General features: G+C 42.7%; 2 protein-coding genes across 2 annotated transcripts; both read left to right on the forward strand.

Annotated features, from left to right (window-relative positions):
- The first annotated feature begins 1,795 nt into the window (after positions 1-1,795).
- On the forward strand, positions 1,796-3,398 carry mrpl55 (mitochondrial ribosomal protein L55). Its single transcript, XM_024391996.2, has 3 exons — positions 1,796-1,987; positions 2,643-2,844; positions 2,981-3,398. Exons 1-3 carry the CDS (start codon positions 1,944-1,946, stop codon positions 3,128-3,130), a joined length of 396 nt encoding a protein of 131 aa, XP_024247764.1. The 5' UTR covers positions 1,796-1,943; the 3' UTR covers positions 3,131-3,398.
- A 1,564-nt stretch (positions 3,399-4,962) lies between these two features.
- On the forward strand, positions 4,963-16,899 carry gclm (glutamate-cysteine ligase, modifier subunit). Its single transcript, XM_024414917.2, has 7 exons — positions 4,963-5,399; positions 6,275-6,343; positions 13,993-14,077; positions 14,766-14,822; positions 15,296-15,498; positions 15,591-15,705; positions 15,826-16,899. Exons 1-7 carry the CDS (start codon positions 5,274-5,276, stop codon positions 15,993-15,995), a joined length of 825 nt encoding a protein of 274 aa, XP_024270685.1. The 5' UTR covers positions 4,963-5,273; the 3' UTR covers positions 15,996-16,899.
- The last annotated feature ends 503 nt before the right edge of the window (positions 16,900-17,402 follow it).

Raw genomic sequence — 17,402 nt, forward strand, 5'->3', positions numbered from 1 at the left:
AGGGGGAGGTTGCCCTCTCCTACTGTTGAATCTTTTTGACATCAACTTTTGAAAAAAAAATACATATTTGAATGGTTTTCAGCCATTTCACAGTTCATTAATCATACAAATTAAAAAGTCAGGCACTAGAGCTAAGTAATAGCATCATGTGGATTGGCTGGAGACCGAAACATAATTACAAATAATTTGTAGACCGCAAATTGACTGCAAGAAGCCCAAACAGATATATTTGACTAAAACATAATAATTCAAACCTTGCTTAAATTTATTTACAATCTCTTTATTATGCATGGAAATAATTGGGAACATATTAACAAAATCTAAATCACGTGGAGACACATTTCTGTTGCATTTACAGTCTTTTATGTCCCAAAATTTTGGGGGCCAAATAAAACCACCCGCGCCAGTTGGGTAACCCTGTCATATCAAATCTGACAATTCTGCTAATGCCGCAGGTAAGGCAACTACAGTATTAATAGCAACAGGTGATGGTGATCCACTGTGGATGGAAACTGCACCCCCCTGAGAATCAGCCTCCACCATTATCAACACTCACTTATACTTGCCACACAATTCATCTTCTTTTGTTCAAGTGAATAATTGGTTCTGGAATTGAAGAGGAAAATAGTATTCACTATAATACAGTTCAACTGGCCTCCAGGGATATAAAGCAGCCACATGCACACATGCACACCAACTGCACACACACCTCTAACAGTCCACTTTCAGCCATTGCTTGTGAAGGAAAGTAGAGGGATTGTTACTTATTCCAACCAGCATCTGCTCATACCCTTGGCAGTAGAAAACGCGGTTTCAGCATCTACTGGGAAAGTAAAATATGCCCTGCCACGCGTTTATTTGTCTTTATTATTGTGTCAAAAAGAAATAGTATTTTACGGTTTAATTACTTTAAAGCCAATGGGCAGGCCTTACACTCAAATATAGCAACAAACAGATCTGATCAGCAAATAAATGAAATACAACAGCTGAATCAAATAAGCCCTAATAGAGTTGCCGGTGTAACACTTCTCAAGTGGAGGTGATAGAGCGCTTTGGTTGACACATTGAAAACGCAACACTATCCTATGGTTGTGCGCTCTCTAGTGGTTAATGACAATAATGCGAATTTTCATTGTGGATGGAATGGCTGGACCAAGTCAGATGAATTGTAGATGTTTAATATATAGTAACCAAATATTAAAATTCTACCTTCCTTCTCATCTAAAATAAAAAAAAGTTAACCTAAATTAAAGTGAATGACTTTGCACATGTGGCCTACTGAAGTGTCCAAGCTGACGGAAGGCTGATAAAAACCACGACAGATGACACTCTGTTTAGCAATCACCGAACATCTAAGAACATTAGTGAGAAATTCTTACATATATTAACTATGTATTATTAATTAGTAAAGAAAAATATTTCAATCATCCGCAATTTATTAACAAACAAGACTGAGGAGACAGTTAAGGGAGCCTTGTTTCTGGCCACAGAGAAAATTATTATTATACTACAGCATTACCAGCCGGCTTTTCAGCCTGTGGTTCCCTGCCCACAAACATCCCAGGAGGACTGAACTACACAAGACAGAGCATAACAATATAACTAGGAATAAAGTATATCATGTATACATTTACGCATGAAGTTGACAATTGCTTCTTTAATAAACTCAACTGTATTACATTATTGTTAAATGTTGACATTTAATTTGATTCAAACCAATGACTATTCACGCAGGATGTGTTTCCTGACGTGGTTTATCACATGTAGGAACCATTTGGATGGTAATTGTTTCCTGACGTCGTTTATTTACCGGGACAACTGCGCACGACCTTCCACTTCCTGTTCTCTCTTTTAGAAATCTAAAACATAACGTTTAGCGAGATAACTAGCTAGAATACCAAATTCCATGTGCCGTTGAGAAAAAAAGCTAGCTAAAATCCAACATGGCCCTACATAAAGCATGGACGTCGAAGAGTGTTTTAAACAGGTAAATAAACTAAGTGTTGGTTTTGAAGACATTCATTGGGACGCACGTTAGATAACAAGTAGCTCTGGTCCAGGGCGTTTGAGCCGCATTCAACGCCCTGTAATTTAAAACAAACAAAACATGTTTTTACCTTTATTTAACTAGGCAAGTCAGTTAAGAACAAATTCTTATTTACAGTGACGGCCTACCCCGGACGACGCTGGGCCAATTGTGCGCCGCAATATGGGACTCACACGGCCAGATGTGATTCAGCCTCTTGACGCCTCTTGCGCTGAGATACAGTGCCTTAGGCTCCCGAGTGGCGTTGCGGTCTATCTTGCCATTCATCCCTCCATGTAACCAGTTGTTTTAGTGATTGGATTCAATATACTTTCGTTACTCACCAAAGTTGTCAGCTCGGGGATCCAGATAGACATCAGGGACTGTAACATACTTTGTTTCACGGAACATTGTCTCTCTCTGGATATACTATCCCCGATATACTGCTCTCATGCTTGCCTCGAAGTGAGCTTAAAAGGCATTTAGCTCATCTGGTAGGCTCGCATCACTGGGCAGCTCGCGGCAAGCTTCTGAGTACATTTGCACGAAGCCTTTATATTACTTTGTCCTTTCTAGATCCTAATTGTTTCAACATTGTGAATGTTTTGTCTTTTAGATGTCTACAAGAGATGGTTGCTCAGAGTCATTTCCTTCGTGTATCAAGTTTACACACAACAACCACTCAGCACAACTCCAACAAGACATCAATTGTACGAAGCAGTCGACAGAAGTATGAACGGTTGTATCCACTGTTGCTCGTACAACCCGATGGTTCCACAATTAACATTCGGTACAAAGAGCCCAAGAGGATACTCATGGTAAGCATCCTTGAACTGAAAACAAAAATTGGATTATCTGTTTTTGCAGTGTTTGGCTATTCAGGAATACTACATTTGAATGCTAATCAGATTGTGAGACTGATTGTGAGGATTTGGTATTGTATCCCTTCTTCAGATGCCTGTGGACATCAGTACACTCTCAGAGGAAGAAAGGAAAATGAGGATGCGGAAGCGGGATCCCAGGAAGGGAGCTGTTAAGCAGAGGACAGTGGAATTCGAAGATGATTTCAAAGTGGATGATTACAGCAAGTTTTGGAAGAAGTGATAGAGCCTGTTGTAGCTATTTAACTTAGACTATTCTGCCAATCAGGGTTTTCGATTAGCCAACAATTGTCAGCTTTTGGTAAACAAATTAATCAATGAAAAGCTGTTAAATAAAACTGTTGCAGTCCAAAATGCCTGGTAGAACAAAAACTCCCATTGGAAAATGTTATTTATTCATTGATGGAAATACATTTGACCATCATTCTTATCGGTCTATAGGTCCATTTGCATAATATAGTGGAATAAAATTGGCGTGTGTATTTGCGTTAGTCATGTAGCCTATCTGATTTATCCAACATAACTATCACTCACACAGCATACAGAGCTTATTTTGAGCGGGATTCCTCCTGCAGCTCCTCAGTTGCTTACTGCAAAAGTAAAATGTGCTTTTATAAGCCCATTGCACAACAATTGTAAATGCAATTGCATGTTAAACAGTTTTGGTGCACAATTAAAAAGAGCTAGGCCTACTATTTTTATTTCTCAACTCGTAGCCTAATTGAAGCTCACCTCCCATTCAACATTCAAGTGCAGGCAAAAGGCTATCAGCGTGTCACAACCACGCTACAATGTGAGCTGGAGGCAGGATGCATTTTGAAATTCATTGTTTGAAATCTGAATGTTTAACTTCATATTATGAGGCATGTCTTACTTTGCTTCAAAGTAGCCTATAGGCAAAATCCGACCATGGAAACGACTTCATAGGCGGCGCGTGAGTTTCAAGTTCGGGCAAGCTTACAATTTATACTACCATTTCAACCGATCTGTCTGCATAAGAACTGTTCGTCGGGAGCTTCATGAAATGTGTTTCCATGGCCGAGCAGCCACACAAGCCTAAGATGACCATGTGTAATGCTAAGTGTCGGCTGGAGTTGTGTAAAGCTTGTCGCCATTGGACTCTGGAGCAGTGATGAATCATGCTTCACCATCAGGCAGTCCGCCGGTCGAATCTGGGTTTGGCGGATGCCAGTAGAACGCTACCTACCCCGATGCATAGTGTCAGTGAAGTGTGGTGGAGGATGAATAATGGTCTGGGGCTGTTTTTCATGGTTCGGGCTAGGCCCCTTAGTTCCAGTGAAAGGAAATCTTAAAGCAACCGCATACAATTACATTCTAGATGATTCTGTGCTTCCAACTTTGTGGCAACAGTTTGGGGAAGGCCCTTTCCTGCTTCAGCATGACAATACCCCTGTGCACAAAGCAAGGTCCATATAGAAATGGAAGCCTTCCCAGAAGAGTAGAGGCTGATATAGCAGCAAAAGGGGGAACAACTCCATATTAATGATTTTGTATTGAGATATCCAAGCAGCAGGTGTCCACATACTTTTGGTCATGTAGCATATTTTAGATGCTTTTCACTGACTGCCTCAAGTCAATAATCCGCCAGGCCTATTTCCACACTCTCTGCCCCCAAAGAAAAGCTAATGATCCTCGATTCATCTGGCTAAATCATGCTTTCTGGTGAAGTATTTTGAGTGATTTAATTTATTTCTGTAAAGACAGGAATAGTTATACAGTTGAAGTGGGAAGTTTACATACACTTAGGTTGGAGTCATTAAAACTAGTTTTTCAACCACTCCACAAATTTGTTAATAAACTATAGTTTTGGCAAGTCGGTTAGGACATCTACTTTGTGCATGACACAAGTAGTTTTTCCAACAATTGTTTACAGACAGATTATTTCATTATATCACAATTCCAGTGAGTCAGAAGTTTACATACACTAAATTGATTGTGTCTTTAAACTTTTTATTGCCCAAACTGTCTTCTGTGTGGGTGTGTTTGCCCTCTGATTAGGGTCAAGGGATGAATGTTGAATTAAGAAATGGAACATCTGGTCTCTTGAAACATGCTGTGTCATGATTACAGTGTACATTCCAATGTACAGTGAGTCATAACACCATTGCTGAGCTGTAACAATCTCTTGGTTAAAAGAGTCCAGAACTCCATGCCAGATTTTGCACACAACACCCGGTTACAATGTGGGCGTCCTAAATAATCTACAAATGCAAGTCATTCTAATTCAGCGGTAGCTACCGTTTGGAAACGAGGTCACTCCTGTTAGAATAAAGTAACTGAAGTTGCTGAATAGTTCATAAAGGCTTTCTACCACGATACATTTATTGACTTACCAAGGACACCACATGGAAAAACACACCACCAGTGCTAAGGTGCTCCTCAACCATGCTACGATTTTGTATCTTCACACGGGGAATTTAGTAAACCGAAGCCGTCTCAAGAAAAAATGTCCGTCTTCACCTAGCGAAGAGGTAAGACTGACCATTGGACTCTGTCATAACTGACTGGCTAGCTGAAGTAAGATGTTTAAGAAAATAGTGCAACATTGGTCAGTTAGCTGGAGTGTAGTCATTAATCGCAATGGTCCAAAAACGGACAAGTTCAGGTAGGTCCCTTTCCCACCCGTTTAAGAAACGTTTTTCAACAGAATTGGCAGAACGAATACACCCCTGGCTAGATGATGTTAACTAGCTAGCTTGAAAAACCATAGCCTCGACGTTAAATAGCTAACTATATTGAACAAAAATAAACTTCAAATATTTTAATGAGTTATTTAATATAAGGAAATCAGTCCATTTGAAATAAATAAATTAGGCCCTAATCTATGGATTTCACATGACTGGGAATACAGATATCTGTTGGTCACAGATACTTTTCTGATCCAGGCCCCTACCTTTTTTAAAAAAGGTATCTGGGCCAGGATTCACCTGATAATGAGATTCAAGAATGCATGATACATTTGAGGACAAGGACTTGTCATGTGTAGGTTCTAAAAGGCCAGCCTTTATTTAGCATGAACAACCATAACTGTCATTGAAGCTGTGCACCACCTGACTCTCATAAGTATAACTAAGACTCTCCCTGCAGCATTTCATAGTTATTGTATAACATGCTATAGCTCTGGCCACACTTTCATGCTGTTCAAATCACCCATTGTGCTCAGCAGTGTACAAAATAATCATATACTTTCCATATGACATCTTTCAAAGTAATGTTAGATAATTTAGTATCTTTGCATGATCTGTAGGTGTCCATGAAAGCCCTACCCAGTTACCACAAATGTTTAAAGCAACCCTGTTAACACTGCTAGTAATTTAGTCCCCTCAAACATTTTTTTGCATTACAGATTCAAGACTGTGTTCGAGCCACTCTTAATGAGTGGTGTGCCACCATACCACCAACGACTTCACCAACGGTGAGACATCACTCTGTCCACACACTCACTATTCAATACAACTATGTGGTATTGAATTGTATTTCACATGCATATTTTATTACACACATGGCTACATAACAGCTTTTCACCAACATCCAAACAGTATCAAGTGTCCATAATCCCTGTTTACCAAGTTCCCATAGTGACCAAGTGTCTACAGTACCTGCTAACATTTTACATCATCTAGCAGGGATGGATCCATAATGAAAAACAATTGTGTAACCATTGGTTCCCTTTCAGTCAGTCAAGTTTGGTACAACATACTATGTGGAGTCACACTCTTGCGACTAGAGTTAAAGGATCTACAATCACACCTGACAAGGTCAATGAAATCCTGTCTCGCTGGAAGCACCGCCTTCCACAGGTGATAACAATAATGTATATACATCCTGGATTGCTGATGTTCTGTATTGGCCATTGAGATGCTTTGAAGCACTGGTTGGCCATATTGGCACTCCCCAGTTGGAGTAGTCCTCCATAGCAATGAACAGAATTCTATAGTATTTCAAATGTTTCAAGGACCAAATAACATGCATTTTTGTTGTAGTGGGGCCAGTAACATTAGTACTCTTTTATATACACTGCTCAAAAAAATAAAGGGAACACTTAAACAACACAATGTAACTCCAAGTCAATCACACTTCTGTGAAATCAAACTGTCCACTTAGGAAGCAACACTGATTGACAATACATTTCACATGCTCTTGTGCAAATGGGATAGACAACAGGTGGAAATTATAGGCAATTAACAAGACATCCCCCAATAAAGGAGTGGTTCTGCAGGTGGGGACCACAGACCACTTCTCAGTTCCTTTGCTTCCTGGTTGATGTTTTGGTCACTTTTGAATGCTGGCAGTGCTTTCACTCTAGTGGTAGCATGAGACGGAGTCTACAACCCACACAAGTGGCTCAGGTAGTGCAGCTCATCCAGGATGGCACATCAATGCGAGCTGTGGCAAGAAGGTTTGCTGTGTCAGCGTAGTGTCCAGAGCATGGAGGCGCTACCAGGAGACAGGCCAGTACATCAGGAGACGGGGAGGAGGCCGTAGGAGGGCAACAACCCAGCAGCAGGACCGCTACCTCCGCCTTTGTGCAAGGAGGAGCACTGCCAGAGCCCTGCAAAATGACCTCCAGCAGGCCACATGTGCATGTGTCTGCTCAAATGGTCAGAAACAGACTCCATGAGGGCCCGACGTCCACAGGTGGGGGTTGTGCTTACAGCCCAACACCGTGCAGAACGTTTTTCATTTTTCTTAGAGAACACCAAGATTGGCAAATTCGCCACTGGCGCCCTGTGCTCTTCACAGATGAAAGCAGGTTCACACTGAGCACATGTGACAGTCTGGAGACGCCGTGGAGAACGTTCTGCTGCCTGGAACATCCTCCAGCATGACTGGTTTGGCGGTGGGTCAGTCATGGTGTGGGGTGGCATTTCTTTGGGAGGCCGCACAGCCCTCCATGTGCTCGCCAGAGGTAGCCTGACTGCCATTAGGTACCGAGATGAGATCCTCAGACCCCTTGTGAGACCATATGCTGGTGCGGTTAGCCCTGGGTTCCTCCTAATGCAAGACAATGCTAGACCTCATGTGGCTGGAGTGTCAGCAGTTCCTGCAAGAGGAAGGCATTGATGCTATGGACTGGCCTGCCCGTTCCCCAGACCTGAATCCAATTGAGCACATCTGGGACATCATGTCTCGCTCCATCCACCAACGCCACATTACACCACAGACTGTCCAGGAGTTGGAGCATCATCAGGAGCATGCCCAGGCGTTGTAGGGAGGTCATACAGGCATGTGGAGGCCACACACACTACTAGCCTCATTTTGACTTGTTTTAAGGACATTACATCAAAGTTGGATCAGCCTGTAGTGTGGTTTTCCACTTTAATTTTGAGTGTGACTCCAAATCCAGAGCTCCATGGGTTGATAAATTTGATTTCCATTGATCATTTTTGTGATTTTTGTTGTCAGCACATTCAACTATATAAAGAAAAAAGTATTTAATAAGAATATTTCACTCATTCAGATCTAGGATGTTATTTGAGTGTTTTATTTTTTTGAGCAGTGTATATACACACACACACTGAACAAAAATATAAACGCAACATGTAAAGTGTTGGTCCCATGTTTCATGAGCTGAAATAAAAGATCCCATGAATGTTCCATAGGCAAAAAAATCTTATTTCTCAAATGTTGTGCCCAAATTTGTTTACATCCCTGTTAGTGAGCATTTCTCCTTTGCCAAGATAATCCATCCACCTGACAGGTGTGGCATATCAAGAAGTGGATTAAACAGGTGTACCTTGTGCTAGCGACAATAAAAGGCTACTCTCTAAAATGTGCAGTTTTGTCACACAACACAATGCCACAGATGTCTCAAGTAGAGGGAGTGTGCAATTGGCATGCGGACTACAGGAATGTCCACCATAACTATTGCCAGAGAATTGAATGTTTGGCAATTCTCTGGCAATACGTCCAAACGGCCTCAGAACCGCAGACCACGTGTAACCACGTCAGCCCAGGATTTCCAAATCTGGCTTCTTTAACTGCGGGATCGTCTGAGACAGCCACCTGGACAGCTGATGAAACTGAGTATTTCGGTCAGTAATAAAGCCCCTTTTGTGGGGAAAAACTCATTCTGATTGGCACTCGCTCCCGAGTGTGTGGGCCTATGCCCTACAAGGCCCAATCATGGCTGCACTCCAACCCAGTCGTGTGAAATCCATCGATAAGGGCTTAATGAATTTATTGACTGATTTCCCTATGAACTGTAATTTTGTAAAATTGTTGGTCGTTGTCTTACGTTTTGTTCTTTGTGTATACGTTTTTTGTTTAGATCATGTAATTTAAAAGTATATTGAAATTAATTTGTCTAACATGTAAAAAAAAAATAGACTTTAATAAAAGCATTTTTATAGCTTTCTTAAAAAAATGACAATGGGGAGGAGTACCAAGATGGACTCGTGATGGCTTCAGTACAGCGCACCCTGTTAGTCACATCACTGGGTGATAAAGCTGAGATTCATTCCTTAAATTATTCTGCTCTTCACCTCGGTGTGAACAGGAATGATTTGCGCTACTAAAACAAACAATTAGAACATGAGACTGTCTTACACTGCGCTAACAAAACGTGCTCACCCCCTGGACATTGTGTGCTGAGGTTTGTATGGTTCTCATAAATTTCCTAATCCCATACAAGACAACTAACTTGAACTAATTGTATGACTTGGCTCGGTGCATGCTTAGGCTGCCCTCACTCAAATCAGTTCATGTGCGAGATAAGGAGACCGCTGTCACTGTTCCCGTACTCGTTTGTGGTGCAGGTTCTCTTGACAATCGTGGAGCATTCTTTAGGGAGCTTGGTGTTTCCCTAAAGCGATGCATAGCGTGCTAGCCAGTTAAGCTAGTAACTGCTAGCTATTCCGCCTTCCTAGCGGTGTTTGGGTAGAATTGCTTGGGTAGCTCCGGTCTAGCATTACGACGCTTGGTTAGTCTAAATGGACCGTGCTGCGATCTGAGGCTAGCTAGCTTAGACTATAAGCCTCATGGCTTACGTCGGCTAGCATGCATAACTTCCGGCAAATTAAGCTTACTAGCTTTCCTCCATCGTTAAGGCAATCACATTCCTAGAGTGGAGGAAGCAGGGCTTACGTGCACCTTCAATGATGAAGCTGCTTCCGAGCACTGGGCATGGGTAACCCCTGGAGTGAGGGGCCTTCTCACGGTTCTGCGCAACCGGTGAGACCCTAAACAAAAACATTACGGTGATGTCAGTGCCCCCACGTTTGGTTACGGCCAAACGTGGGGGCACCGGGCTTCATCCAGGCTATAGTCTCATGGAAGCACAATTTAGTTTGGAATTTTGTCCATGTTTAAAGCTCCTCTGTTACCCCACGTTCCATGGTGTTCACAGGGCTCAAGGGGTATACCATTTCTCCCCATAGTGAGAGTAATAAGTTGGCTTTGTCCACAAGGGGGCTGGAAAATTGCAAATAGCGCTTTTCTAACCCCTGGGAGGTTGTCCGGGTTTCAGCTCTGCTTGGCCCAGTTTAGGTTGGGGCGCACAGTAGTTTTTCACCAATTTCTGCGCCTTCTGAGGTTGATGGCTTCTATGATAGTGGTCATTCCCCTGGGACTATTGTTGTGACTGTTCCAGTGCTGGTTGCTAGCCATGAGCTTGGATACACATCGCCACCTAAACCTCTCGATTCATGTATCCTTGACTTGCCTTCAGGGCACTGGCCCAGTGAAGGGATCGCTGGCTACTGTCACAAGGGTTTCTCGTGGTCCGGGTGTTCTGCAATATGGTCACGACAGATGTGCCACCCCCCCTTGGGTGGGGCGAGCTGTGCGAGGGTTACTCAATTCAGGGAGTATGGACGGTGTCGGAGCGCCTGGCATATTAGTTACCTGGAACTTCTGACACTGTACGTAGCGCTCTGGCGCTGCTTCCCTCGTTTGTCAGGCCGGCATGTGCTGGTCAGAGCCATCATGATGACGGTGGCATCCATCAGAAGGCGTGGGACACATGGTCCCTCCCCGCCTCACCTAGGCTCACACCCTGTTGCTGTGAAGGTCCTGTGTGGCTCAATTGGTAGAGCATGGCGCATCAAACACCAGGGTGGTGGGTTCTATTCCCATTGGAGACCAATATGCAAATGTATGCACGTGCTACTGTAAGTTTCTCTGGATAAATGACTGAAATAGAACATGTGGAGCAGTTTGCATTTGCTCTTCGAGTGATTCATGTTCCCGGTTGCCTCAACTCTGGGGGGTGCCCCCCTGAATAGCAGAAGTGGAGACTGCCAGACATGGGAGATTATGCAATGCCGACACAGGTCTTTACGCCTAACTCAAACGCACATTGTCATTTATTTTTCTTGATGAGAGAACAGAGTGCACCATTGGGAACTGATGCTCTGGCCCACCAGTGGCTTCGGACCCTCTAAGCGTTTCCACCAGTGGTTCTGATTCAACCCATGTTGGAGAGGGTGCGCCAGGAGAGCTTATCATTGATTCTTGTGGCTCCACTTTGGCCCAAGCAGCCTTGGTTCGCGGAGATCATTCACCTTTTTAGGCGGGGACCTGTGGCCACTCCCGTAGCACGGGAACCTGTTGTGCCAGGTGCACAGGCAGGTTTGACGTGGAAGGATTTGGTTATTTTCTGCCTGCCCCCTGAGTGGGCTAATCTGATGGCTAGAGGTTTACCTCCTGAATGTTATTGCTACCATTCAGTCCACAAGTGCGCTTCCACGTGAGGACCTTATGCATTTATCACAAGTGTTTGAGCTCTGTTGATAAGATGGAGTGCTGGTTCCTTTTCCAGTGCTCTGAAGTACATCCATATGTTCCTAAAGGAGCTATTCGAGCAGGGACAGGCTTTCTCTACTTTAAAAGTGTACATGATCGCTATGTAGGTGTGTCGTGTGGGAATTGACGGAGCCACACCGGGGACGTTGTGCAGTTCCTGAAAGGGGTACACAGTCTCTAAACCTATTGCACCCACATGGGACTTGGTGCTGGTTTTTGGGGCACTGTGTGTCCCCTTTTGAGTCTCTGGAGTTGGTGGCGCTGAAGATCCTTCTACAAAACCTCCCTACTCATGACTTTGGCCTCAGCTAAATATGTTGGAGACCTCCACGTGTTATCCGTACACCCTTCCTGTACTTTGTTTGCCCCGGGCGACTAAGGTGACATTGTTTCCAAATGCGGCCTTAGCCCCGGAAGTCATGGCAATGTCCTACAGTTCCTTAGCTTTGAGCGATTTCCCTTTTCATCTCCTCCTTTTGCTCTGAAGAGCAACAAAGGTTATATGCCCTGTGTCCGGTGTGAGCTTTATGCACATGCACTGAATGGTTATGGTTGGTTATGTGACCAGCTTTTTGTCTGTTTTGCTAATCTAGCTCATGTCAGGACACTCTTTTAAGGAGTGCATCTCCCACTGGATTGTAGAGGATATCTCCCTGGCACATTGCAGCAAGTGTTCCCTAGCGGTGTACTTGCTACCCCACCAGGGGTCTGGCAGTGTCTTGGCTGTTGTTTAAAGGATTGACTGTAGGAGATATTTGTGCTACGGACAGTTGGGCATCGCCACACTTTTTTTTTCTTGAGGTTTTATAGTTAGTCACTGCTCTCAGTGTATCCCATAGTGTGCTTACGGACAGGGGAAAGTCACTAGGTGTTTGCAATACCCAGACTGACGCATCTGGCTGGGTCAGGTCTGGGTGCTCTGCCATGGGCCACTTCATTCAGCTTGGGCAGTGACCGTATTTTGTTGTACCGAAGTTGACTAACTGAAAGGGAGCGTAACGTTATGACTATAACAACTGATCCCTGAAGGAGGGAAACAAGGCACAACACCTGTTTGGCCACCCGTCCCTGGGCTTGTGAAGAGTGGTATTAAATTGAAGGAATGAATCTGAGCCTCGTGCTTTTCAGATGTGGAAGGTGGGGCTTCCAGCGAGGCATAGATTTCATTGGCCCTGCGAGGCGTGATTGTAGATCTTTAAACTGAAGTCAGGAGTGTGCGACTCTCCATAGTATGTTGTAACTCGTTTCCCTCCTTCAGGGAACAGGAGTTATACAGGGAGCTCAAATTATTGGGACAGTGACACATTGTTTGTTTTGGCTCTGTACTCCAGCACTTTGGAATTGAAATTATACAATGACTATGTGTATGTTAAGGTGTAAACTGTCCGCTTTAATTTGAGGATATTTTCATCCATATCGGACGAACTGTTTAGAAATTACAGCACGTTGTGTACATAGTGCGTTGCTTCTAACTTTCTCACTCATCCATTATTCACGATTCATTCATGATCATCTGTAATGGTAGCATCTTTGTTAATGTAGAATTGTTTAGAAACATTCTTATTTACAAAGAAAGTGAATCCAAAATGACACTTATTTAACATTAATTTATATTGGGCACAAAATAATCTGAAACACAACCAAAACAAACTGCAAATGCATCCAACAAGTTTGTAGAGTCACAAGCTTGATGTAGTCATTGCGTGCTAGAAATTAGACCAAATACTAAACTTTTGACTACTTTTAATGCGCATAAGTGAATTTGTTCCAATACTTTTGATAAAATGTGGGGACTGTGCAAAAGGTGCTGTAATTTCCAAACAGTTTACCCGATATGTGGCGTAAACATCCAAAACAGGAAAAAAGTCACTGTCCCAATACTTTTGGAGCTCACAGTAGTCCCAATGTTACGATACTACTGCGATTGCGTTCTTCTGCTGGGAAAACAAAATAGCTGCACGTTGATTGACCGCAATGAATTTATCAGACTGATGAAAGGGAACTGTCATAGTAATCATTCATGCAAAGTTGGCTGTGAAAGGTTCTACATGTGCTTCTGTTGTGAAGTTTGAGTGGCTTTGCCCTGTTGCTTTTCTGCTGGGGTCAGCTAATCTGCTTCCACACGCTCAGTGAGTACAGCGGGGGGTCTTACATACACAAAGTCAAAGCTTATGTTCCCTGCAATGAAATTCCACAAGTTTGTGAAATCAAAAGCATGTGTTTGTATTTGGACAAAGTTAAGAAAATATTGATGTTGCTTTTTTTCTTTATTTTTAAGCTACTCTTTTTCTTTGACTAACACGTTTGTTGTAAATTTAGGACCTACCAGACACCATTGACTGCTCCATCCCTCAAGCTACAGAAGCAATCACACCTGAAGAAAGGGAGGAGCTGAAGGTCTCTGGTGAGTTACTGGTATTCTATGACAGGGGGTTCTCAGTGACACATGGGCCCCACTTTTTTTACATAATTATTACATTTTTTTTAATGGCCAAGGGATCCCTGGAGTAAGTTTAGAGGGTGTAATACAATGCAATTATTAGTCTAAAATGTTATATTCTTAACCCTGGGCAGCATGGGCCTGGGACACATACAGGGATATTGGTATCTACAGTACTCAACCATTATTTTTTTCATAACTGCAATATTTTCTCTCTGCCTCATAGCAAAATGTGAAGAAGTGCAGGATATTAGCTTCAACAACCAAAAAATCTCTCTGCCCCTTGACAATATCTGTAGAATTGAAGGAAATGTGCTTGAACACTCCCAAATGTTCTCTCCATGCCAAGAAATGGGTTTTTAAAATGTTCCTTCCCAGGGATGGAGACTTGTTTCATTGGGCCATGTATTGCCAAAATCACAGTAGAACTCCTTGTATGCTATTTTTATCTCACTCGAGTTGTGTTCTGATTATGAAAGGGCTCCCTGGCCTGAAAGTTTGGGAACCCCTGCTTTGATACCATAGTTTGGTGTGGCATTGGCATAAGGAATTATGAGCCCAGTGTGTGAATTTCATGACAAAAATACCATTGGTATGGTGCCTTACTGATTGTTTGTGTTTTTATTAACATGTCCATATTCTTGCTTTACAGTGAAACTATTTATTTGTGAGGCAGACCTCTCTTCAATCAAAGATGCAGTCGATAAGTGTGAGTATTACATTTACAAAACAGCAAAGGACCACTGACTCTGTGATTGTACGGAGAAGTCATTTGCACAAGCGGTTGTCTGTAGACCTGACCATGTCAAATAAAAATGCAACCGACTTTAGTATCGGTGAACTGCTTTTGTTGGCATGCCAACTCCTTTCCTTACCTCAATTTGTTGTATTTGAAAGATGAACTCCGTACAGGCAGAAGCTATCACGTCTGTTTGGGATATTACAACAACAAAGATGTTGATCACTTCAAAACTTTTTTTCCCCCGACATTATTGAATGTGCGGTAGAACACCAGAATATGTACTGAGCTGTGTATATTTTTTTAGCACGCTCCTGGAAGCTCCTCTTCTCTGTTTCATCTAAGTAAAACAAAGGCACTGTTTCCCCTTTTACAGATTTCAGCTTTAAGAAGTACGCACTGACTGTATACTAGTTTCATGCTCATAAGACTGTTTGTGACAGCTTGTCAGGCCTTGGCTGTGTCCCAGCTGGACTCGGTGATCATTGCACCCCCTGTTCTGCCTGAGGGGGAGAGCCAGACCCTGGAGAACCTGCAGCCTGCCTGGACGGAGCTGGAGGGCTTGGTGCAGAGCCACAAGATCGCTGCCATCGGAACCTCCGACCTGGACAAGGAGCTCCTGGAGCAGCTCTACAACTGGGCCCAGGTGAGTGGTGATGCTGACGAGACCATCAGATTGTTGTAGGTTAGCGTTGGTGTATTTGGGGTTTTGAATTGTTTTATTTTCTCCTGTTCTAGGTGAAACCCAGTAGTAACCAGGTGAATCTGGCCTCCTGCTGTGTGATGCCCCCTGACCTGACTGCTTTTGCAAAGGAGTTTGACATTCAGCTACTGACTCATAATGACCCAAAAGGTGAAGATTGTGATAATTTCAATTTGTAATCTTTTCACTGTATAATCAGATAATACGTGTTAAGGAAAGGCTGTGTGTGCTCTGAGGGGCACTGAATTAACACATTGTATTTTCCTGTAGAACTGATTACTGCTGCCAGCTTCCAGGAGGCAGTGCAGGAGAGCACTCAGGACCTGAAGGTAGCAGACTGGAGGTTGGAGTGGGTTTTGCGCTACTCCATCATTGTCAAAAGCAGGGGGATCATCAAAGCAAAAGGCTACCTTGTTCACTCAAAGAGAAACAACCTGTAGCATGTCCTCTGAAAATCTGTTATTCAGATGTTACTCATGTCCAATGCATATAAGACGGGTATATAGGAAGCTAAACCTTTAACAAACACGGCTACAAAACTGAATTGGAACCACAGAAATAATTAAATTGTTTAGATGGATCACCTTGTTTTAGTACAATGTTAGAATTATTGCAAAGCAGTTTAAAGGTTAAACAGCCTCTAACCCACTACGGAAATGTCCCATGATATTTTTACATTATGTAGAGGTGAGTACTTTGGATCGGTTGTTAAAGCCACAGAGCGAGAGATGTAAAGTCCTAGTGCGCTCTGATGTGTATGAACAGCTCCTTCTGTTTTCTACTGTATAATACTGGCACCCTGTATAGTGGGGACAAGAGCCTAATTCCAATACATTCTTTTCACTCATCAGAAATCTATGGTTAGTTCATGAACTTCTCTTGATTTAGTGTACAGTAGTGATTTGATTTTTAGAAACAACTTTATGGATGTTAAAGTGTTGTCTTTGTATATTCTTTTTTTTTTTTTTTTAAAGCCCAGTGCTACTGACCGGGTATACCAGGATATGATTTGTCCTATACCCCTAACTGCTCATACTTATTAGAAAATGTGTCCCCATCTAAGTGGTAATATGAGAAATATCCCCAAATGAGGTTTACATTCATAGTAGGCTTGACACCTTTATCGTGTACGTGATAGTACTGGAATATTCCAGATTGGCATGGAAAATGAATTCTAAGCTCTGAAGTGTCTGGGTGGATGTCTTATTTATTAATCATGGCATTTCTTCCAGGCAGGGTCCACAATCCTAAGAAGTTTGAGTTCTCTATTGTACTGTAATAATTCATATTTAATGTTACCATTTTCTGTATTGTTCTATTGGGTTTATTAAATGATTAAACACTTTTGAAGTGTTTTGTGTTCATTGGAAGAGATGGGTGCACATGATCACTATCCATTTCTTTCAGATCACATAAAAACAGGGGGGAGTATCTATAAACTAAATCCTCCTCGAATGATAAACTTTACTAGACTATAGACTCATTGGAGTACTGTGATCCACACAAATGTGTTTATGTTCCTTAGCATGCATCGCAATTCGATTGGTCGGGTTTTGATCGAAGAAGCTAGATGGTGGTTGGAAGAGCTTGCTTGTTTGAAATGGAACCGCTTTGCAGTAGCATTTGATAAAGAACAGCATCAAGATGAAGTAGCTGCTTTATAGGTGGGATGTACTTTTGAGCACTACAGCCCGAGGGGTTCGTGCTGGTTGTGCAGAGATTGTGACAGCCGCTTAAATGGTGTCCCTTGAGGAGGCAAGAATAAGATGTATGTCAGGAGAAGTGCAGTATTATAAGGAGCAAAATACTTGGAATACAGGGGAGGAGGAAAAAAGAGGCAGAGGAGA

Source organism: Oncorhynchus tshawytscha, linkage group LG01, assembly GCF_018296145.1.
Source record: "Oncorhynchus tshawytscha isolate Ot180627B linkage group LG01, Otsh_v2.0, whole genome shotgun sequence".
Taxonomy (NCBI): domain Eukaryota; kingdom Metazoa; phylum Chordata; class Actinopteri; order Salmoniformes; family Salmonidae; genus Oncorhynchus; species Oncorhynchus tshawytscha.